Genomic DNA, 24,474 nt, shown 5'->3' with positions numbered 1-24,474 from the left:
AGTGGAGACACGTCACACGCTGCGCCCGCGCCGATCTTACCTTTACTTACTTGAAAATGCGAGTAGAATATTTTGATACTTTTATATATTGTTCACTCCGTATTATCAATTCGTAGTTGTCCGTATAATCAAACACAAGAAAATACTAATTAGTAGTTGGTTGAAATATTAAAAGTGAATTTATTTTATGTTTTCCTCAATTTTGAACTTCTATTTTAAATGTAATATTTTATAATATTAAATTTCTGTACTAGGTGTAGCTCTGTATTTGCGCATCCATTTAATGTTAAATAAGAATTTTAATATTCTTCTCATTATTATTTACTTATAACGCTGGTATGAACAACATCACAAATGAGTAAAAAAAATCCCTATTACCAGTACGAAGTAAAAGCTCAACCTCAAGTATCAAACAATATCAATCCAAGCGCATTCATAGCAGTATGGCGGTACGGACCCCGGCCTCGATATTCGGCATCGTATACACACAAAGATACCTCTACGCTCCATCTAACTATTCCACATTCATGCGATGAATTGTTCTCCAATGACAGATGAGCGCAAAAACTCAGCAATCGGCACAAGTATCCAATTATCTAAATATTAGGCACGTATAATCTTGAGACTAGAATATTGAACTTTGAACGGATTTTTGTGAAGCACCATACGATAACTGGTTTTGATTTTTCTTGGACTGTTTTTATCCGCATGTCATTGAATGATCTAGGCAAGTTATATTTATGTAGACAGGATAGTTAAAGGTCTCGAGTATTATGAATGATGTCATTTAATTGCAACTGTTAATTTTATTCATAGCAGCCGTTATTTGTTATCAATCAGCGTGTATTTTACTTTATCTACAAACTTAATCTATGTTGTAATATGTGTCGCGTTAAAGAATGTAAATATTATATTCATAAGCAGTAAATAACTATTATTCAATGGAACCAATATGCAATTGAAGAATTCAGAACATACGGCACTGCCACGGAACCATAGATTTTGCTGTAGGAAACATAAAGACCAGTTACATGTTATTTATTTGTAAATTCATGTTATTAACACCACTTATAACGATAAACTAAACATTAAAACTAAAAGACGCGTAAACTGATTTAAACGATTTTTGATTTGTTCGATCTGTCTGCGCTTGGATTAGGATAATACCTAACCGTAAGTTTGAAATCTTACTAAAGGTATTTGCTATCAATATAGGTAAATTGTTTTTATATACCTATAGTTTTTAAATTAAATTTGCTAATGTTTTGCAGTTTCAAGGAAATGATAGCGTTTATGAATATCGCCAGCTAGTATTAGTAATGAGGTTTTATGTTTTATAGCCTATGCTCCAAATATGAAGTATGTATAACGGGAAAAGATTCAACAATTGCTGTATAGACTGTAATTTTTTGTTTGTTACCTCTGAAGAGGTATCAGAACTTTCTACTAATTGAATCGTTTTTGATTGTTCTTTTATTTTTTAAAAGGTGTCTTCCGTGTCGTCCCTGTAGGATTAGTTCTGACAATTCGATGGTGATTTAGTTATACTAGATACCTAGGCAGTTTGTAAACATGAATTGAGACGCTCAGCTATACCTATTCATTCCTGTTTCCTTGTACGATGATAACATAATTTACATCATACTTCTAACTGAACTAATGTGTTAGGTGAGGCACGCACGTTTCTTCACTTCAACTGTTCTAGCCATGAGTTCATTCATTATAAAAACGTGACCGTGAACACGCTATTAAAACACAATAAGCTTTCCAATTTCTGCGTAACAGGTAATATTTTATACATAGATAATATTTTACTACCCTCGAACTATAATGTGGCCTTCGAGAATGCTTCGGCATGAATAGGGCCAATTCGCAGCAAGGAAATACTAAGCCTCACAGAAGATCGGCGTGAACAAACTATGCTCCTGTGTTTCGTTTGGTGAATGGGGATGCGAAGACCGTAGCTTTTTTCTTATTCTCATCGATGCTTTCTATATCCCTTATCCTCTAAAGTTGTAAATCCATTTGTTTTTTGGGCGGAAGGTTTTGTTCGCTTATCAGGCGATCCACCAGCGCCTTTGCCCACTGACTTAAAACAATTTATTTATAACAATCTTTTTAATATTCCAAAATACCAATACTATCTCCTCACTTACTACATCCGATTTAGACTTCGTATAACTTCGGAGTGTCTAAGATTAATTAGAACTTATTTCACGTATCTATCGAATTTTCTCCAATAATTTCGATGAATTTACCTCTATAGCACGCAGACATTCAATTTATTTCTAAGAGTAGAAACTTCAAATCATGAAAGACATTAATATTACGGACAGTTTTGAAATAGTTGCGTACAACTTTATTGTCGAGTTGAATGGCAAATTGAGACATTGCACGCGGAATATTACGTGTCGTTAAGCGCCATTTTTTAACAGATTACAGAAAAGCTGGTAAAAATCTCCGATTATCCATATAATCCATAAAAGTGTTAATAATTTAATAACAAGAAGTTAATTTTAATTAATAAGTTGTTTTATTAATAAGCTTTTTTATGTCATATTGGGCAACTGAACTGGTCGTTCATCAGGTAAGCGACCACTACCACCCATGAATACTTGCAGAGGTACCTACCTCTACGAATGGACTGCCCACTTTATTGGGTAAGGAATAAGGAAAGGATTGACGAGTGGAAAGAAGAAATGGACTGGGACGGGTGAGGAAAAAGAAACGGGCCTCCGAAGAACCACTTGCTATTCCTGGCTTTGAGCAGATCTGACATAAAATTATTTTTAACTAGCTGTGCGCGGTTTCAACCGGGTAAGTAAGAACTAATTTTCATTGCAATCGATTGTGTATATCTCAATAGTATCCAACATACAAGATGTAAATTACACAAAGTTATGCAATATCTTTTAAATCCATACATTAACTAGATATATTTAAGTCAAAATCACGTGACACGTATCTATTGATAGAAATGTTATTAACAAAAGAGCGAATTTGCATTGGCACTATGCGATATGGTGAAACAAAGGTCCTTCATCGTGGTTGCCTGTCACGACTGTTTATATGTCCAACATGTATTGCTCAGCTAATATCGAATGGTGATTTTATTAGTAAACTTATTATTATCTTCCTCGAACTACTGCAGCTCGTCTCTTACGACGGTCGTAATCATCGCAGCCAGTTAGCATCAAGAATATCACGTTGTCAGCTACTTGTTTCCTTGTATAGAATACTAAAAAATTAATAATTTATACAGTACTAACTTTGGCCCGCGGCTTCGCACTCGTTGATTCGGAGTAGTTTAATAGATGTTATTATACATATAAACCTTCCTCTTTAATCACTTTATATATATTTAAAAAAAAACCATCAAAATCCGTTCCGTAGTTTTAAAGATTTAAGCATACATAGGGACAGAGAAAGCGACTTAGCTTTATACTATGTTGTGATCAGATCTGCATTTCACTCTTTACCACTAAACAATATCACTTGTTAGATTTGTAGATCCAATCCGAAAAGGAATTTAACGTTTAAACAGAATCTTTGACGGGTTTTCGCCTCAAATTATTATTAGCATGAAGAAAGTTTCCTCATGTAGGTTAACCTGTCGTGATCTTCGAACCGGTCCAAAAAATTTGTTATGTTTTATTCATAAGTTACATTTTTGTTATAACGATGTCATGACACCGACGATTAATGTTCCATCATCTAATCAATATTAATTGAATGCGAATATATACGAATATAGTAAATTCTTGAATTAGATAAGTGACATATTTCTTATTTTACAAACATTATTTCTGTTAAAAAGTCTAGTCTTTTTATAAATCTTAACTACACAGAATTGACAGTACCCTATACTTTAGATTATAAGAACTAAAATAAACAGAATTAAAGTGGTCCTTCCTCTGCAAATATTCATGGACGGTGAACATCGCTTACCATCAGATGAACCTCCAGCTCAGTTGCCCGCTATTACGTAAAAAGAAGAAAAAAGCTCGAAAAGTTTTTGCCGCATTATGTTTATGGTAGTTCCATTTAGGTATCAAGGACGGATTTGAGGACGAAGAGAAATTTCTATTATGTATCGATTAATTAAGGTTTTTCTTGTGATCTACAGCTCTATAGGTTCAAGAGTCTTTTAAATGATATTTATTATGATATTTCTCAACAAACATGACTATTTTGAAAAGCAGAATATTCTATATTGCAAATAAATACATAATTCCGACCAATATTGCGATACGAACTTTCAAAATATCGGTGATTAATTTAAAATTCAAAGCTTCAAAACACGCCGTTACTATATAGAGCTAATGTTCTAAAAACAATATGAGGCAATGCAAAATTTTTTTAAACTTTAACACAACAGTAGCTCGTTTTCACAAGCTCATTACAATTCCAGCTTTTTACGCACAATTTGATAATGAAATCAACCTCCGGATCAAGAAATAAAACACAAAACATATTATAAACATATTTTAATTTTGACACCGTCAACATTAATCACAATTAGATACCAATAAATTGTCTCAGTTTTATTCTAGAAGTTTCATAACATTGAAAAGAATAATGAAATGATAGATTTTTGTGTTGATGTTCCCAAATACCCAATAATTATTGTGATTTGATAAACTAAAATGGCGACATGTTGGTGTGTTTTTCTTAGTTTCCGTCTCATCTATGAGTTTTCTTACATTATCTGACGACGATATAAAATACTTGGATTACATTTGACAGCACCACTGGGAGCTAGGAGAGAAATAAATATACGTGATATGAACAGGGGAGCTATACGTCAGACAAACTTCTGTTAAAAATTAATCCTTTATGCTTCGTCATATTGTATTTTTACCCGGGTCAGTTACTTGCAAACATACGTACAAAGGACGTTTTTTGTTTTCCTACTCATGTAGCGAAAAAAATGCATAAGTCGTCTTACATTTGTGGGTTAGTCTTTATGCGTCGTCACTAGCGTAAGTTCATGTGAGAAAACTCATATTAGAGACCCAAACATCTGTTTCACCGTGTTTTTTTATGTATGTGTTATGTATTGATATACAAACACACCAACATGTCGCCATATTGCCAAAACATTTCTTAACTCTAGTACCCAGTAGTACTGTGACTAGCATTAATGACATCGAAGGAATTATGCCATTATAAAGTATAATAATAACGATAATTGCTCATTTTAACTTCTGTCTGTCGTCGATAAAATATCATTGAAGAATAGAAGAAGAAGGTACACCTTGATACATTATAACAATTAATTACCAGACAGAGACGGAACATATATTTCGGAACGTCTATCTTTATCGCGCATTGTGTATACGTCTTACTGAATCGCAAAACGAATTTCATAAAACTTGCCTTCAGTCTTTATACGATTTATGTGTCAAATTAATATCATTAGCATTCATATTCACACTGATAGTTTCATCAAGCAAAAGGTCAAACATTAAAAAAAACAAAAGGTGTACCTAACCGAAAAACAGCGTAATTACGATGTTTTCAACGTCACGTTATAACCGCCAGCGTTTATACCACGTTCATAGTAAAACAGACGACAAACAGATTTATAAAACAAGCCATAGGAATGATTACATTTACTTATCCTAGCGGGCATTATGGTCCGCACGATTCTTAAACTATCGTTAACTTCCTACAAAATACTATAAGATAAACTGTGATAACAGACTGTATGAGGCACATGGTCTAGTCGAGTTTCTATTGTTATGTTTTTGTGACATTTTACAACTACCCTCCTATATGAATGGAAGAACTGTTCTATAACCTTCTAGTCTATAATCTAATCGTCTTTTCCGTTACGAAGAGTGAATAGTATAAATAAATAATTTTGAAATTAATTTAAATCGGATTGGATTTTATATTTGGTAACTTAATACTTAGTAATGGCTACAAATCTATGATGGTCAAATGATAAAACAAATTTGAAGAATTCACATTTATTAGGCCATAATAAATTAAAAATTAATTATATAAAATTATTCCATATTATTATTAATTCGACTGCATCTGTATGATACGAAATTAAAGCGTCTAGCGACACACTGCTTATAAATATCTGTTGTATGAGTGGACATTTCACGATTGTGTGACAATGCAAATATATTATATATGGAGAAAGAATACTAGTTTTTGGTGTAAACAAACGCCAACCTTGGAACGTCGATATGTTAAAACATTTAAAAGTAGTGTAATGAGTATGTATTAAAATTCTTTTAAATTATTCCAGAAACTTCGAAGATGGCACACTTATACTGTGTATTGAAATAGAGTTAACAAGTCCATTATTGATTTGTCACCCAACCGAATAGTTACTATGCGTTGGATGCAAAATTCTAAATAAACGAAGATATTAGCTCTCATTCCATGATGGATTCATGAATATACAGTTGTTCAGCAATTTATGCCATCTGGAAAGATTGTGCACACAATTATCGCATTAATGTAACAAACACTATAGCCCAATTTCGCATGCACATTAACACCTAAAAGAACCATCATCATCATCATCCTACCGTTATCTACTTAACTACAATTTCAAACTACTGCGATGTACTTTATTTATTTATTTTTTTTCAAACAAATTAATAATAAATTTCAGTATGAATGAGTAAAATGTTTTCTTTAAGAAACGAAATGTCTAGAAATAATAAGAAGAATAAAGAAGGATAATTGCAACTCGGTCAATGTTTAAAAATATCGCAGTATTTTGATTGACATTATTTAGAAAAAAAAACCCATTACCTCGTACCAATGCAAAAGTTCTCATTACTTTTAGCATAAAATGCGAATTAGCCTTATTACAGCTTTTTTTTACAATATTTGACAAAATTGTATCGTCTATATGTATATATGCGCTTAGGCGATGTTAGTATAACCACGCGCCAAAAAAGAAACGATTCTAAACGACAGCGATCCGCATACCATCTCACTCTAACATTAGTGTTCGGACAATACTGTCTCGTTCTCACTTACAAGATGGTACGCGCATAACTGTCATTTAAGATTAAGTCTTTATTGTCACGGGATGTACCAGCAAAGAATATGATATAAAATTTGTATTTTCGTACTTAGTTGTACTCGTTATCAATACATTGCAAAAATAAGATTCGGAGAAATAAAATAGTTTTCGAGTGTCATATTAGTGTCATACGGACTTTTCATAAAAATGTTTGTGTATATTTAGAGTGAATGCATTTAAATGCCTTATGGAGAAAGTAAATATTTAACAAAAAAATATTCATTTTTAGATATCGTTGAGAAATTGATAGATAGGTAGTGAAAAAGTATGTACGTGTTGAAACAGAAATATTATGTATGTACTTTGGATTTGCTTTGTATGAAACCGCGTTCAGTTGAATCCTGTTTTTTTTCCTTTATAAGATTAATATAAATATTCTTATAAATTTAACGGAAATTCAACTGATATATCATATATTATATGTACTTTAATCCTACCGACATCAAACGATTAATTATGATCCAAATGCCTCAACCACAGACCGAATAACAACTTCAGAAGATGCATTATGCAACTGAACATTTCATTTTCACTCAGATTATTGTTTTCGTCCCAGCACGTCAATTTCCTAGCGGAATCCATATATGATACGATTTTAACAAACAGTCTACTTAAATTGGGTCCAAAGACAGATTTTCTATCATCATTTTCGCAACATATACGGCAGTCACAGTATATGTCTGATTCTACGATGTTATTCGGAGGGGGTGTTATGACCTTATCAATTTTGTCAATACTGTTATAAGCTGGCAAAGGTTTCTCTACAACGATTGTGGGCACAACTCTCCGTTTAAGATAGGGTACAGGCGTAAAATTGACTTTCCGCTTACGTATATTAGATGCATTACTACGTTGTTCTGGTTTTCTGTAGCTATCTTTTAAGGGAGTAAAATCAGAAACTTCCATCTCTGCGGAACTGCGTCGAGAGCATCTTTCTTTGTTATTCTTAAAGATGTCGTCGTAACTTTTCACGTGTGACAAACTCTGTTTGATTAAAAGTTCCTTTCTCAAATCGTTGCTCGACTTCTGCTTCTGCCATTCATTAATGGTCACACCGAACCTTCTCTGTCGCGTGGTTTTGTTTTCTCTTTCGATTCCTTCACTTGTGCTTACACATATACGCCTATAAGATGGAACCCTCAAAGTCGTATCTAGACCATCTTCATAATTAGCATTCCTTTCTAAATTCTCTATGGAATTCTTCGCAGACGCCTTGAATTCATCAGCGCTCTTGAATGAGAATGTCTTTTGAAGCTTTTTCACTTGCGGCGATACCTTCATCTCACCCATTTCGACATCTATCCCTTTATAACTGTCCCTGAGAGCGTTCAGAGCGAAACTGTTTCCGTACATCGAATTGGTGACATCCAAAGATACGTGTCTACTTTTCGTCTTCGGAGAAGCGGGAATATCTTCGAAACTTCTATATTGCTCCAAACGCAATCGGGAGTCGGGGCCATCGGACGGCAGGGACCACATCGACGACGACGACGAGCTGCCACCGTCCGACCAATCGGAGCCCAGCGTTTGCAGGTAATTGACAATCTCCAAGCCGCGATCGAGCGATATGGACTTTAGCAACGGAATATCGTGATCGAACAAGTCCGGCGCGTCCTCGTGCCGCTCGTCGAACGCGGCGCCGAGCCAGGTGTCGAGCTCGCGGTTGTCGAGGTTGCGGGCGAGCTCGCGCCTGAGGTCCACGTGCGCGGGCTCGAGCTGCGAGTGGCGGCGGTGTGGCGTCTGTCGGTGCGGTCTGTCGGTGTGAGCGGAGGGGTCGGAGTGCCTACGCGGGGGCGGAGGCGGCGCCGGGGGACGCGGATAGCTTGCCGCCAAGCGACAGCGGCCGCCGGGGGAACGGGCCCACGGCGATATCAGACTCAGCAAAGAGCTTGCGAAAACTGTGGGACGATACAATCCTCTCAATACGGTGCACACTCGACGTTAGAGCATTGTTTAGAGTAGCTTTTTACCAAGACGCAACTCTAACGGGCAAATATGGCATACTTTATATTCGTTCATTTTATAAATTAGCACAAACTGTTCTTAAAGTGTATTGTTTTTAAAGTGTATTTTGCAAATGTTTCAAAATACCCTTGTTATGATTCGAATAGTCTCAAAAGAATATATCATATAAAAATAGATATCAGAATCTTTTATTTTTTCTAAAAGTGATTTCTCGGACACTGTAAGAGCTTGTGAGCTTCATATATGCTAAAAGTTATCTCAATTTTGTACCGTAATGTGCCCGTTAGAAACTGCTGTATTCATTAAATATAAAAACATATATATTATCTGGAAAGATTATTAGCTAATAGTAAAAAAGTATTAAGATAATGTGCAGTAGTCTACTGTTACAAACGCACTATAAACTTTCTAAATCTAACATAGGCATGAATTCACTTAACATAAACTAATATGCGCTAAATGAGATCAAATGAACGTGACTACAAAAATATAAAATATCACAGTACCGACTTAATTCTTGTCAATATCAATAAAAAAAACATATAGATAATATTTTCTTGTGTTTGATTTTACGCGAGTATTATATTCAGAAATTAAAAACTTATTAACGGTTTTTAAACGCGATTTATTCATTATATTATTAACCCGACGTTTCGTACACTTTACAGCGAGCGTGGTCACGGGGAGACTGGGTCAGAGTCCTGAATAATATAATGAATAAATCGCGTTTAAAATCCGTAAAAAAGTTTTTAATGTCTAAACATATAGATAATACCAAAACTAATATAGTTCTGGTTAAACTCTTGTTCTGAACAACTGTCTTATGACTAACTTCCTCTTGCACTAAAATACCAAAATAAGAAAGAGATAGAATGCAAAGTTTAAAGAACAGCTCTACGACAGAGTAATCTAAATAGTAATATATGTTTCTTGTTTTCAACTTATTTTGAAAGAGATCTTATTTTGAGAGAGAAATACATCAAAACACTAAATTTTCCAAGATAGATCAATCGGGACATATTAATAAATAAAAATGACGCATTTAATTAACTTTACAAGACTTATTTTGATATTCAAAATAATATAGGATAGATAATAGATTTTAGCCTTCTATTTCTCATAATATTTGATGAAATGATGTCAAGAATTAACTCGGCACTGGGTTGCGCAATGCAGTACCTTTTTGGTATTAATACCAAGGGCCGAAAGAGATCCTTGGGGGCGGCGACCTTCTGCCTTCAGCGCGCCAAGTCGCCAGCCAGAACCTAGCGTTACGTATCGGGACGGGGTCAAACATGTACCAACATAATACAAAAATAATATTAAAGGAAATTCTAGAAATAAACTTAACACAACCACAACTTCATAAATGATCAATAAATTAAAATAACAAAACCGTCTAGACGAAGTCTGATAAATGTATAGAGTTTAAAAGTGACATTATTAACATCATGTATGATTAATATGACACTGTTAAGTGAAGCTCGATAGACTGGCAATAGGGGGACATTTTTTTTTTTAATAGCAACACACAAGGATAGGATAATCTGTGGTCAAGCAAGCGGAGTGTTTACTTCGTCCATGCCATTCCGTGCGGCCGTGCTAGTGTATCGATGTATCCGTGAAAGATCTCTTTCGGCCCTGGTCTCATTTTCCACACATTAAACAATAACACACCTAAAAACAAGTGAAACAATTTTGATATGAACAAGCCAAATATATGTATGGGGCAACTTACTTTACTCATGCGTCACTACGACCCAATATAACGAGAAAAATGTACCAGAACCAATCAAAAGCTGTTTTGTGTATGAGTGAATATGTACTTTAAACATTCAGTTTATGTGAAGCGACTTGTGATAATATGTTAGTAAACAGCATCGAATAGTGTATTTGAAAATTTTGCGCCGAACCCGTTGCATAATTTTGATAGCATACATAGAATAAGATTAATTTTTTGAGATCAAAATCATTAAACGATAACATATTTATATACAGTTTCAAACGACGTATGAACGGTAAATAAAATTAAGAGATAAAACTTGTCCTGTTGCAACTAACAATTCGCAAGTAATATAGAGTATTATTGAAAATTAAACCTTAATGTGATAGTTTTATATTGTTAATTTGTGTGCAAAAATTTACGGAGATACGGTTCAGATTATATTTCCTACAGACATTAACGTATTGTCCTTTCCAGTTAAGTTGTACCGTGAATAATATCCCAAAGCTAAGTAAAAGCAATAGGCGAAATGAGGTCTACCATGCAACATGCAGTCTTATTTCTATAGGTTAGTTAGACACAAAATGGTATTATGAATGTTTAGTATAAAATTCCTTTTCAAACGTGCGTTTAATATTCGCATATCCTCAAAATTAAAAAAAGTCATTGTACTGCATCTGCATTTTAAAGATATTATTGCGAGCTAAATATGGTTTAATAATGCAATACGTCTGACAAGGGATCTTAAAAACAAATTAAATACTAGGTTTTTAAGTTATTGGATGGATCTTCTTTCTTATACCATTTAAAATATCAACTATTTATTAAATAAAATTATATACATGTATCAGATCTATTAGCAACAATCTCTTTTTTAATTCAAATGTTTGAAAAAAGTCGACTCATCCAACATTTAATATAACGAATTATTAATGGTTGCTTCATCTGTTTCATCGTATAAGAGAAAGAACAAAAAAAACTTTGCAAATAAAAAGAAACAATTCATAGCAAAAATAAGAGCAACCATTAATAACATTAACATAACTAAGTCCCACCAGTTTCACCGGTTTTCACATCCAAACATATGCCAATAGAATTTATATTGTACAGAATAAAACAATAATAAAAATGATTTGGACTAATTTGAATGTAAAAAACAATCATAAATAACTAGATAAACAATAGAAAATAATTGAAAATATAAAAAAAAGCTAGTTTTTTGAGGTTTAATAAGAGTAGAAATCTCATTAAAAAGGTCAACTCTACAGCGACTATATGAACTAATCAAAGAATTAACTATTGTGAATCTAGTTCTAAATAAATAATTGTACTAACGCTCCACCCATAACTAATTTGGTGATATTTAATACTTTTCAAGTGATAAAAGATTCTCGGTTTAATTTATCTACGTATTGTTTTGAGTTGTGAAATGTTATAATTAAATGAATAAAGGTTCGTTTGATAGTCAACAGTTTCATGTTTTCTTCGACAAAATTTGGTACCAAAATGGACAACACATCATCTCACCCAACTGTACAATCTCTTCAAATATCCAACGCGAGAATCCTCTAACCACATAAAATATCTCCGTGTATCTCAAATAAAAAAGAAAACTAATCAATTTTTATCTTTGTCACCTAATCGACCTAACCAGGCGACAAACATAAAAACAGCTAAAACAAATAAAAAAAAAAAAACAAAAAATTCAAATTAGGAAACAATTTCGACCGCGCCTCACGGTCAAAATCCTTTCCGTCCCTACACCCAATATGTATTTAAAAAAAAGAAAAAAAAAAAAGAACCCCAAGCTGTCAAACGTCAAACGTCAAACGTGAAACGTGCAGGCGGCATACTCACAACTTCCTTATCCCGCTGTTGCGCTTCCACGGCGCGTCGTCCGGCTCCGCGGGCAGCGGGCCCTGCACCGGCGCCTCGTCGTCCGCCACCACGCTGCCGAGCGACGGCGACGTGTCCGAGCCGCTGCTGGTGCGTTCGAGTTCATTCAATTTATATAATAGCCGCCGCGACCCCGTTATATTGTCGGCCATGTTGGATTTAAATGTTGACGTTTAAAACTTGTATATTTGTGAAATTTGGCTCAATAAATGGGCTATCGAACACTGAAACAATTTTTCAAATCGGACCAGTAGTTCCTAATAATAGTGCGTTCAAACAAACAAGCAAACAAACAAACTCTTCAGCTTTATAATACTAGTATAGATAAAAAATACGAGTTAAAATATTTGTATTGTACTGGCTTGTAAAAAAGAACAATAAAAAACCTCAACGTGTTGATTTAAAAGTTTTAGTTCAAATGAAGATATAAGATGTCTATTATTAGACTTATAATTTATAGCGTGCGTGCACTCGTTCCGTTTTCCTAAATTACTTTGATAAATGTTTAAAATTACAAAACTAAAATTGATTTTGACCTTACTTATATTTTTCATTCAAACTGCAAACTTATCAAGAACTAGAGGTCCGCCCCGGCTTCGCCCGTGGTATATATATAGCCTAAAGCCTACCTTAATAAATAGGAAAATAAAATAATAATACATACACATATTAATAATACATCTAAAACTGAAAAAAAAATTCAAAACGGAACAGTAGTTCCTGAGATTAGCGCGTTCAAACAAACAAACAAACAATCTTCAGCTTGTTTCAGAATATTAGTATAGATTCGTGACAACACAGTAATTTCACGATTTAATCTTCATTAGGAAGCTGAAGCGTTATTTGTTTTTTTATATTATCACCTGTCCGGTTGCGGCTCCGCCTGCAGCGCCTGCAGCTGCTCCTCGGCGCGGTTCAGCTTCAGCTTGAGCTCGTTCCGCTCGTGCAGGATGGCGCGCAGCTCCCGCACGCTGAACGTCGGCCGCGACGACTGGTCCTCGTCGTCCGCGCCCTCCGGGAACGAGACGCCGCACGACGCGCACTTCTGCGTATGTATGTATGGGAGAATTTTAAACGAAAAAAAAATGATGCGGGTAGTTCGATTTTTGAGTTGATAGAAGTCTACTCAAAGGATTTTAGTGACAGGCTTACGGTCGGTGCGGATTGCCGATACGTATGAAGTATGAAGCGTTTTAGAATAACGCACAGGTGCGGTGGCGGTGGTGTAAGGCGGTGCATAGAGCTTCATGCGTATCGGCTGTCAGCACTGGCGACACTAAAACCGGTCTTGGTTCTGGGTTTTAATCATTGGCCATGTTTAATTTCATAAATTTCGAAATGTAATAAAAATAAATCACGTACTTGACGCATTATATAACCTGTATCGTATAAATGTACGTTACAAATCCATCGACATCGACATTAAAGATTCAACTCACACACATACAATGCGTAAAATTGTTTCTTACGAAAAAAACAATTCCCCCATAAAGAAAATATTGGTACCTTCGCCCATATCTCCGAACAATAATTAAATAACATATATAAATCCATTACCTTGTTCTGTGCGTCCGCTTGCTGTAGCGCGGCAATATCTCTCTGTTGCGATTGCACGATGGCCGATAGCTCCGTACGTTCTTCACAAACTAAGCGCATCTGAAATTTATTAAATACCAATTAAAATTAAATTTCGTCATGACACCTCTATAGATGCACCTATAAAAAGGAGATTAGCAAAAACGAGAAGAAAAAAGTGAAGTCCCGTGTCCCCTAGTGGGGTATGGGGCAGATGATGTACATCCGTTTCACTGATCGATTTTCTTTAGGGACAAGTAGGTGATCAGCCTTCTGTGCCCTGCCAGACCGAGACATTTTTTTTTTGCGCGTCCCCACCGGGAATTGAACCCATGACCCCTCGGTTCTACGCTCACGCGTTAACGACTGTACCAAGGAGGCGGTCAAAAACGAGAAGAGATTAGCACGAACGTAAATAACGGTACGACTACACGGGCGGAGCCGGGGCGTGCAGACAGTTAATGTATAAGATTGATATGATCGGTGCAACGTAGTGGAAATGCATTGTTTTAAAAAGTATTTTTTTCATAGAATTTGAAGAAAAGATATAAGAGCACTCGCTGATGCTTCGCATCATGAGTCGTGCTAGTGTACTATATTATCTACTGAATGACATAACTTGTATTACAATTTTCAAAATCAATGGAAACCCAAACATAATGTTGAATTAATTATCATTAAGGAATATTTTTTGGGTGGTTATTGTTGTAACATTAAACATCGATTAAGAACTGCACACTGCACACTGAGCTCTAAAAAGTAGTGGTGGCTCAGTGGTGTCTCGGACTTCAAAATCGATAAGTCGGTCGGTTCGAGACCGGGCGAGCGTGCAGGAAATAAATTGATTTTTCAATTTATCTGCACATGTGGATAACATCACTACTGCTTAAAACGGTGAAGGAAAACATCGTGAGGAAACCGGCATGTCCAAGAATCAAAAGTTCGACGGCATGTGACGTCTTCCAACCCGCACTTGGCCAGCGTGGTGGATAATGTCTGAACCCCTCCTAGGAGGCCTGTGTCCCAGCAGTGGGAACATAAATATGGGCTGATAATGATGATGAAGAACTGCATTCGCCGTAACCTTTGCGTATTTTATAATCTTAATTACAATTGTGAACATAATAAAGCACTTTTAAAAGCGTAACTGTTGCAACGACCATTTGATACCTATCGATACAAGAGCCACCTTCGCGAATATAAAAGCCAATTTATTTGTGTATTTTTTTTAGGTTATACATATAAGACTCATTTTTCATTGTATTAAAAAAAACTATTAACTATATGTACATAAGATTTGGGCTAGTCATTGTCTTTAGATACTTATTTAATTTGTGAAATTTTTTGAAAGAATAGAAAAAACGCGGGTTCGAATCCCGCCCCGTGATCGAATTTATTCTATTCTTTCAAAAAATTTCCCATTTATAAAAGCATTTCAATGCTATAAAACTAAAAATTAAATTTATTTAATTTGTTTTCTTTTTTTGCATAACCATCGCATAATACATTTTCACACCGCCTTGTCGTGAAGTTTTTATCTATTTGATTTGTGTCTCCAAAGAGTCATAGGCCATTAATAACGTGCAACATCAATACTACCCTCAAAAATATATAAATCTCAAACACGAACCAGTAGTGCTCAAAGTTTTTGTTTACCTGATTTTGTAGCTGCTTATGCTTCCTACGAAGATCCCGGCTGACCTGCGCCAACTTCTCAACTTGATTCGTCAACTGAAACGTGTCCAAAATCGCCATATTAGTAAAACAAATATCGTCTATACATAACACGTATATAGCATGAGGTCTCGAAGAATAAACAGGGTATCGCAAGATTATCGCGTGATACCTTTTTGCAAGCAGATAAGATTGCGTCCAGTAACTTATCTTATTTTGGAAAATTGCACATTTTATTATTTCCTTAAATATATTTTACGCAAGTCATGAGGATACTAGAAAGTTTAACGATTCGGTATCACTGATTCATGGTTATAAATTCTGCCCCCGGGAGGTCACGAATGTTCCAGCATACACCCGTGGCCCCGTCATCAAAGCGTCTCGACGGAACACAGTGGAGTATAGTCGGTAGTCCGATATTGCAGTGGGACATACGCCATAGACCCAGGGCCATCTATCCAGAGGGCCATGCGCAAAAGCATTCTCTACTACCACTACCACTAAAAAAGGGTTATGTTAAAATTTAGAAAGATTTTAATTATAAGTCCGCAGCGAAGCCTTTAATTTCTAAACTTTAGTCACGTAAGTGTAGACTTTTTTAAATAGCACACGTAAATGCATATGTAGGTCACGCGTGGGAGATCAAAGGTGAAATTATTTTGTATTCAGCATTTCTTTATGCGATCACTTCGAAAGGGTGTTTGTGTTTCAAAACACGGCTGTGTGCGGATGATCCGCCATTTCAATGCGAAGTTATAAAATGTTTTACAGTTTTATTCAATGTGCAACTTATGTATGTAAATACATTTTGCTTTTAATTTATATGTCGGTTTGAGAGAAACAGCTGAAATATGTACTTAGTCACACTAATATTGAAATGAGAAAATTTTGTTTGCTTGTCCGTCAATCACGCAGAAACTACTGAACGGATATTGATAAAATTTGGTATATAAACAGAGTATGAATTGACTTGGGAGAAAGGATACTTTTATCCCGTTTATAGGCTCCCTTTGGATAAAACAGGAATCATGATATCCCGGCGGAGCCGCGACTAGCGTCTAATGTTATGTAAAAGTAACTATCATTACTAACAAATATTATAATTGCGAAGTTTGTTCGTATGCCTTTCTTTCACGTCGCAATGGAGCGATTGTATGATATGGAGTTTGCGTTTGAAGATAGGGAGAGATTAAATAAGATTCTATTTACAGCAGTTAATCTCTTTCCCATGGATTAACTTGTAACTACTAATACCATTGTTTTGTCTATCTTATTCAAACACTTCCAAATTTACTAATATTATAAACAGGAGAGGTTTTTACATTAGTATCTTTGTAGTGTTTTCACACAAAAAAATACAGGACCGATTTCAAAAATTCTCTGACCATTAGAAAGCTGCAACTACACTGAGTGACACAGACATAGACATATATGGCACGGATGAAGGGGGCGTGAACAGATAATCAATTCATTAATAAATACTTTCAAAATCGTAATGTTAAATACATGACGACAGTCACAATAACGTCTTACAACAATTATACAAACGAAGGTCGCGGAACTACATCTGCCCATCACCGTTAATTGCGATTTTGTTTCGCTCTGTTTCAAGCACATTATTACATGTCATAGTTTTACACACTTACGAGTTTCGTCAACATCGTGCGTCGATTAAATAATTTGTAATAGCGTTTTATTCACATTCTTTTGTTATATAACCATTCAATTGATGTAACTCGTGGCCAAATAATTTAAATATTGTTAAAGTAAATTACTCAAAAATCCTTTCATTGTATTGTCTTATTTGCAAGAAATATTTACACAAAACTTTACCTATGAAAGTTACTAATTTAAAACAGTTTTTTTAGTAGCACTCTTATGATGTTACGAGTCTCAACTAGATTTAAATAATAAAAACTTGCCAATTAACCAAGTGTTACAAACTATGCTCTCATGAAATCTAAAATAATTGCTGGTCCCAAGCTCGATGATCAAAACATAAAAGCTGTTACAAGCTTCAACATCAAATAGCCTTTATTAAAAATAATGAGATACTCAAGCACAGAGATAAAAATGTCGATATTTCGAGTCTATTTTCATTTGCAAGTACCACAACTGCTGTATCTATGTCAACACAGAAACACGATCTAGAAATATAATTTACCAACAAGTTCAGTGTTTATGACATCTGTTGTTGTAAGCATCTGTCATACGGATAGTCAACTGCAGTTCCAACGTTTTGCATTGAATTATTTAATTTATATTCACTGCTCGTCGTAAAAATTATCAATAATGACTTACTACAACTATCCCTAGAAATAACGACAATATTTACTCAATAACGTTCATTATGTTTTGTTATAAAAAAAAATCTTTTATCGATAGACATATATTAAGGACAGTCTAGTCTAGACTATAAAAACTTGATATAAACTTGGTAGTAAACTATACAGTCCTAAATAAGTAGTTCGTACCTACCTTCTAAAGAGACTAGACTAGACCTCGCTAATCGGTAAAAGTATTAAAATATTGATGTATTGTATCATTCACACAATATATTATCTAGTCTAGGTTGCCAAATTGTAGTTCGTTAAAATGGACAATCCTTAAATTTTTGTCGAGAAAAATTAAACAATTACGTATTTGCCACTAAGCTTTTAATTTATTAGCGAATAGGAATAGATAGAATAACTAAAGTGTGAATAAACTCAATACGAAAATGAAAATTACATAAACGTACTCACATAAAGTGCCATAAACAACAAGTACTCTTTCGATACTCATATACCGCGCATCAGGCAAGGGAATAAATTGTAAGGCGACGGGACTTAGATATAAAATGTGCAATCCTCTTACATTAAACCATATAATAGTTTATATGCAGATTCATGGAGAGCAAATATCCCCATGTGAGGTATTAAGCGTGCGCACGAACACATAAAATCATATGTGTGTTGGTACATTAATATGCATGAACCATCCGATGCACGTTAGAAGCGGTGAATTGCAATATGCAAAATAGCATTTGGTATAAAGACGTTACATTCTATACAGAATAAGTCTGCAATTAACTATTACTGGTTCAAACGCATCAAATGTCTAGAATACTGTCTAATTACTTATCAATGACTAGCGGTCCGCTCCGGCTTCATCCGTCTTAAGAAAAAGGTGAAAAAACTTAGTCGAATTGGTAGAACCGTTCTTGAGTTTTTCAATAAGGCTTAGCCATGTTATATTTTACCTGAGCCATCTTATGCAGAGTATAAAACGAACATGCATACAACTAACACGTCAATGATGAGGTGCGCTTTTTAAAAATTTCTCTGAATAGGTTAGATTATTAAGCCAGCAATTTAATTAGTAATAATGTCGCTTAAATTTGTTTCAATGTATAGTTATTATAGATACGCCATGAATAAATTTAAATTGAATATTTATAATAATAATATTAATAAGCCCGCAGGGCACCTTGTGGCGAGGTGACGGGGAGTAGCGCCCCCGCGGTCCTTAGTTCTCCCGGGGGAGGTCCCTGTCCTCACCTCCGGACTGTCTCTGTGGCAGTTCGGAGTGAACAATGACGAGGTTCAGGATCCCCCACCTCTGGCTTGCCTTAATTGGCCGTCCAGAGTGGAGATGCAAGAGCTATATGCTCGGGGGTGGAAGTGTCTAATGGCGTAATAGCGGGGAAACCCAATCCGGGCCTGCGGGCCCGCGATGGTGAAACCGGTGCCGCACCTCTCTACACCCCTAGCCAGTCAGCTGGTGTTGCCCCCTTGTTGCCATTTTTGGTAACTTTTTTGGGAGCCCATCGACCGAACTGGCAAGTCACCGTCTGCCACTATTTTTCAATGTTTCGAAGTTGAAAAGGCAGACGCCCATAGTTTCCCATAGACCCAACCTACCAATCCATCGAACACCCCCTTTCCATAGCCCAGTTTTTTCCATGCCATTTTTTTGCAATAGTCCTACATCGGCCGCGGATTGCCCAGGGCTGTATCTCTATAGTGCAGTCATGGGCAGGCTGCGGCTGGTGTCCCATAACACATTAAATTCTCTAAAGGGCCTCTGCGTGTTGGATCTGTGTCCCCACGTAAGCCTTCCAAAAGACCGGGTGCTTTCCTTCTGGAAGTACCCGAGTATTATGGAGAGATACACATAATAATAATATATACCTTTATTGAATTAAAATTAAAATTACATGGACAACAAAGATCTTATAAATTGAGTGATTTCTATGTATGCCACAAATCCAAATTCCAAAGTAGTAACCATTAGCGTTAAAGGTGAAGAATATTTGATCATTTATACCGTTTCAAAAATCAAAAACAGAACATAATTTTATCCTCAAATATTCCTCAGACTTTACCCAACTTTTGGTAAACACTTACAGGCGTATAAGTCAAAGAAATGTTTAGTATTTAAGTGCCGTTTCGTTGGGAAATATTTTTGCATCTCAAAAGCGCGGTTCCACTTAACCCGTTTTCTGGTATTACAGTGAATACCCACGCCGAGTTGACTAATGGTAATATATAACTGGACTGAAGTGAGCCAATTAATGGATTGATGACTGCACTTGAATGTAGAAGCAAGGTTATGTTTGTTATATTTGTTATCTGTTACAACTGTAACCTTTTTTGAGATATTACTTTCTGCTAGTATGACACCATGTACTACAATGACTATATATATAATACTAGAATAAGATGAATACCAGAATCGCTAGTGAATTAATTTACTACGGACACAACGTTTATGAATCGTTCATTAAAATTTGACATTATATTTGGTAAGTATATATATATATACTGAGTATTGGCAAGTTATTCTTATCCTAAAATAATATTCAAACAGCTGAGCCGTTCTTGAGTTGCAAATGTGTAATGATAATAATTCAAAAGACATAACATCTCCCAAAAGATATAACCTCATCTTGATAAACAGTTCATTGACCCCGTTTCCTACGAAAATTTTATTTTATTGAAAATAAAACATCGGATAACACAAACATCAATAAGATTTACTATAAAGAGACAATACATGAGGTATCATATTGTCACGTATGTAATATTGGATATTACTCATGCATACACAGTTATGGAAATCTGATCTCATCTAGACCAAGAGCATATGAAACACAATCCTACAAGGTGTGAATGTTTGTTGTTATAGATTTTTCATCGGAATAAACGATGATATTCAAAAACCCGGTTGCAGATTTAGTGATTAAACTAATATTGAAAATAGAATAAAAGTGGAGTTAGTGAATTGAGTGATTTTTATTCAAAACATATAAACTTCTTAAATGCAGTCCCATCAAGGGGTAACAATATACATGGTAACAATGTCCAATAACTTACAATTGCAAAACGAAATTATATTTTTCGTTATTATTAACATTATTTTTTGAGTTATTTTATATTAATATTGTTTTTCTTATTTTAACACACAAATAACTTTGTATATTTGACAACATTTAAACACAATCATCTGGATAGGTTTGTATAAAAAAACATTTGAAATTAATACAAATTTAAAAGCTGTATTTATTTCAAATGTTATTCAGGGATGAAAAATTAGCAATGATAACAAATGCACAGGAGCAAAGCAGGGGTGAAAAGCTAAGGTCGATGTTTATAGTGCAAATATGTATAAATAAAAATTTATTTATTTTATTGCATGATACGTTTCAGAGCTATCTTACGTAACAGCTACTTTTTGATAATCCCGAAATCATAAACAATATATCGCACCAATCCGATAAGATATAGAATAAAAAACTGAAAACATTGATTTAATTTATTAAATAATGAAATATACAGTATTTGTTAGAAAATTATTAAGAACCTAAAATAATATTAAACTAACCATTTAATGTCCCTGAAATTAAAATCATAAAATCTTGAATTAGATCGTCATTATTTTTTTCTTTTATTTACTTGAATACTATTTAAATTAGCAACATTACTTAGAAAATATGAGTTTTTAATTAATATAATATGACAATTAACACTTTTTAAACATTTTGTTCAATTTCAAATATGGATTTTCTCTAAACTTCTTGAGAACATTTCTTTAGTATGACTAAATTGTAGGTACAAAAATTGTATAAACAACACATGTTTAAAAGGAACACAATTATGACTTTACAGGTGTTAAAATCATACCTATATACGATTAAATAAAAGCCGATATAAAATTGATATTTGTACATACATCCAAATGGACAATATTTTTAATAAAATAGTATTTTTTATAGAGTTCTAAATGATGTTTTGAAAACGATGCCATACTCTTGTATTTCAAAAATCTAACTACCACATTGGCTGTTTAAGTAGGTACTATGGGCGAAGCCGGGGCGGACCGCTAGTGTTAATAAGAGATGTGTTGATGTGAACAGTCGACTATGAAAACTTGTCCGACAGTCACTCAGGAGAATAAATATTGGCTATTTGATATCTTATCAAGGAAGATCAAAAACACCGCCTTATCCAACATAGAGGAAATTTTCTCAAAAGCGATATGGATGAAATTTGATAATATATGTGCGTTGAGTTAATAACGATATTTATCTAAATCCTTACCCCTTAAACCTAACTAATTTAACTTCTATATCGTTATAACAAAGTTTGTAAGGCTGGGATAAGGTAATTTCAAACACCATTGGGTATACATATTTCAATAAGTAACCGACTTTAAAAAAGGAGGAGGTTATCAATTCGACTGCATTTTACGACTTTGTTATCTCATTACTTTTTACAAGATAAATCGATTTTTATCATGCTTCTTTATTTAAAAGCTGATGCCTCCCATGTGGTCCCATTTAAATAAGGTTTTTATTAAAATAATAAATCTAATGTTAATAAGAAAAATAACGGGTACGCCGGCTTTGATGGCTCGTTTAATAATCACAAATAAATACATAACACTACTATAAACAAATTGGCTTTCCATTGTCTGTCCCTATGTATTCTCAAAGGGGCAAGCACGAATAACATTCGAATTCGTATCGTAATAATAGCGAGAGGTTTATAAACCGGAAGTAATAACACAATGGTGGTGTGTACCAGGATGGTGGTTCTTCAAGAGTGTTTCTAGTAAAAGTTCTAATTACGTACATTATGGGCACAACCCTGGAACCGGCGGTCCAATCGCGTGGGCGTTATTCGAACGTGTCGGATGAATAACGAAAATTTAACCAGCGACTTTGCCCAAGCTCAATGCAATAGTTTTCCTGTGTGTTCCCATCATAGCGACAAATAAATTGTTCATTAAAATTCGACAATCCCATTTTCAGGTCCAATTTTTATTATTACATTGATGAAAACATACTCATCAATGTAATAACAACATTTGGACCCTTGCATAGTCGGGGCGGGTAACAAAATGAATCTATTTGAATCCAGCTGAAATACAACGATAGATAGGAAATATAACAAGACCAAATCCTGGAAACATTTTTAACTTGTGCAGCGTAGGCGTAAGAGGAACTTAGCTACCTAAAAACATTTAATATTTCCTGACCTAGAAAAACTCTGTGAAGATCAACGCAATAAACATTTTACGCGAAATAAAAGCCTGTTTACATTTCTCTTTAATTAAATAACGGTGTTAATTAAAATATTGTCGTTAAATATATTCATAAAGACGTTGTTTAAATTTTTAGAATTATATAAATAAACCTTCCAAACATATCTGAAGTGTAAAATGACGCAACGATTGGCATTGCATTTTTATCGCGGTAATCTTTGTTAAGTAGGTAATATCTTCCAAAAGTTCTCGAACGTTCTCGAATGGAACTTGGTTCTTTATAGTGATTCGGGAACACAATTTGAAGGCAGAATAAACAGTAGAGATTTCTGGTTGGGACTAGATAAACTGACACCGTAATAAGATGAGAGAGTAGAGATTGGAGGTAGTTTATCATTTATTCGTTTTGTGCAGAACAATTCATATAGTCTTAACTCATTCTTTCAAAATTCGTTTACTCAATATTAATAAAGATAAAGACTTAATTAAAACTTTAATAGATGTGTAATACAGATAAAGTCTTACGGAGAAACTGTTAAGAGCCCACTTCATTCTCTTTATAAATAGCCAGCACAGTGAAGATGGAAAATTCGATCTAGATAGAGCTTTACAAGTTCATGATGTTGTACTTTAGATTAATGCACGAATTATAGCGTAATTAAGGTTTGGTGAATTTGCAAAAAAAAAAATGCGTTTTTAACTCAGCATATTATACGTGCAGTATTCATTTGTAATTAAATTGTGTATATGATCGTAAGCGATGTATAGTTTAATAGCTCTGCCCCGCGGTTTCACTTGCGGAGAAAACCACGGACAAAACCTGTAAAAAGTGGGCTACGTGACGCTGGTCCTATTTCCTTGCCAAATTTCGTCCAATGCGGTGTGGCACGTGTGAAACATATAAAAGCATAGTATTCATAATATTCAGTATAGTTAGATATTGCATGTACTAACCAAATATGATTATAATCAACAAGCTATATTACCAAAACAATCACATATACTTGTTCCACACTGACAATTCCATCATCACATCTGGAATGTTCTTTCGTCTACA

General features: G+C 34.6%; 1 protein-coding gene across 4 annotated transcripts in view; it reads right to left on the bottom strand.

The window, feature by feature from the left end:
- Window positions 1-4,472: 4,472 nt before the first annotated feature.
- LOC119836301 (RILP-like protein homolog) overlaps window positions 4,473-24,474 on the bottom strand; it is a 34,107-nt gene continuing 14,105 nt past the window's right edge. For 2 of the 4 annotated variants that reach the window (XM_038361592.1, XM_038361594.1), the window contains exons 4-8: window positions 15,873-15,947; window positions 14,199-14,297; window positions 13,505-13,686; window positions 12,603-12,728; window positions 8,805-8,955 (exon numbers count right to left, since the gene is read on the bottom strand). In XM_038361592.1, coding sequence (XP_038217520.1) covers window positions 8,841-8,955; window positions 12,603-12,728; window positions 13,505-13,686; window positions 14,199-14,297; window positions 15,873-15,947 — 597 coding nt within the window. In that variant the 3' untranslated portion in view covers window positions 8,805-8,840. Of the gene's footprint in view, window positions 6,447-8,804; window positions 8,956-10,201; window positions 10,288-12,602; window positions 12,729-13,504; window positions 13,687-14,198; window positions 14,298-15,872; window positions 15,948-24,474 lie in introns of those variants that run through there. The other 2 variants (XM_038361595.1, XM_038361593.1) reach the window with 2 other exon arrangements.

The sequence above is a fragment of the Zerene cesonia genome, chromosome 23 (genome assembly GCF_012273895.1).
Source record: "Zerene cesonia ecotype Mississippi chromosome 23, Zerene_cesonia_1.1, whole genome shotgun sequence".
NCBI lineage: Eukaryota > Metazoa > Arthropoda > Insecta > Lepidoptera > Pieridae > Zerene > Zerene cesonia.
Note: the sequence above shows the minus strand (reverse complement) of the source record. Positions and strands in the feature narration are given on the sequence as shown.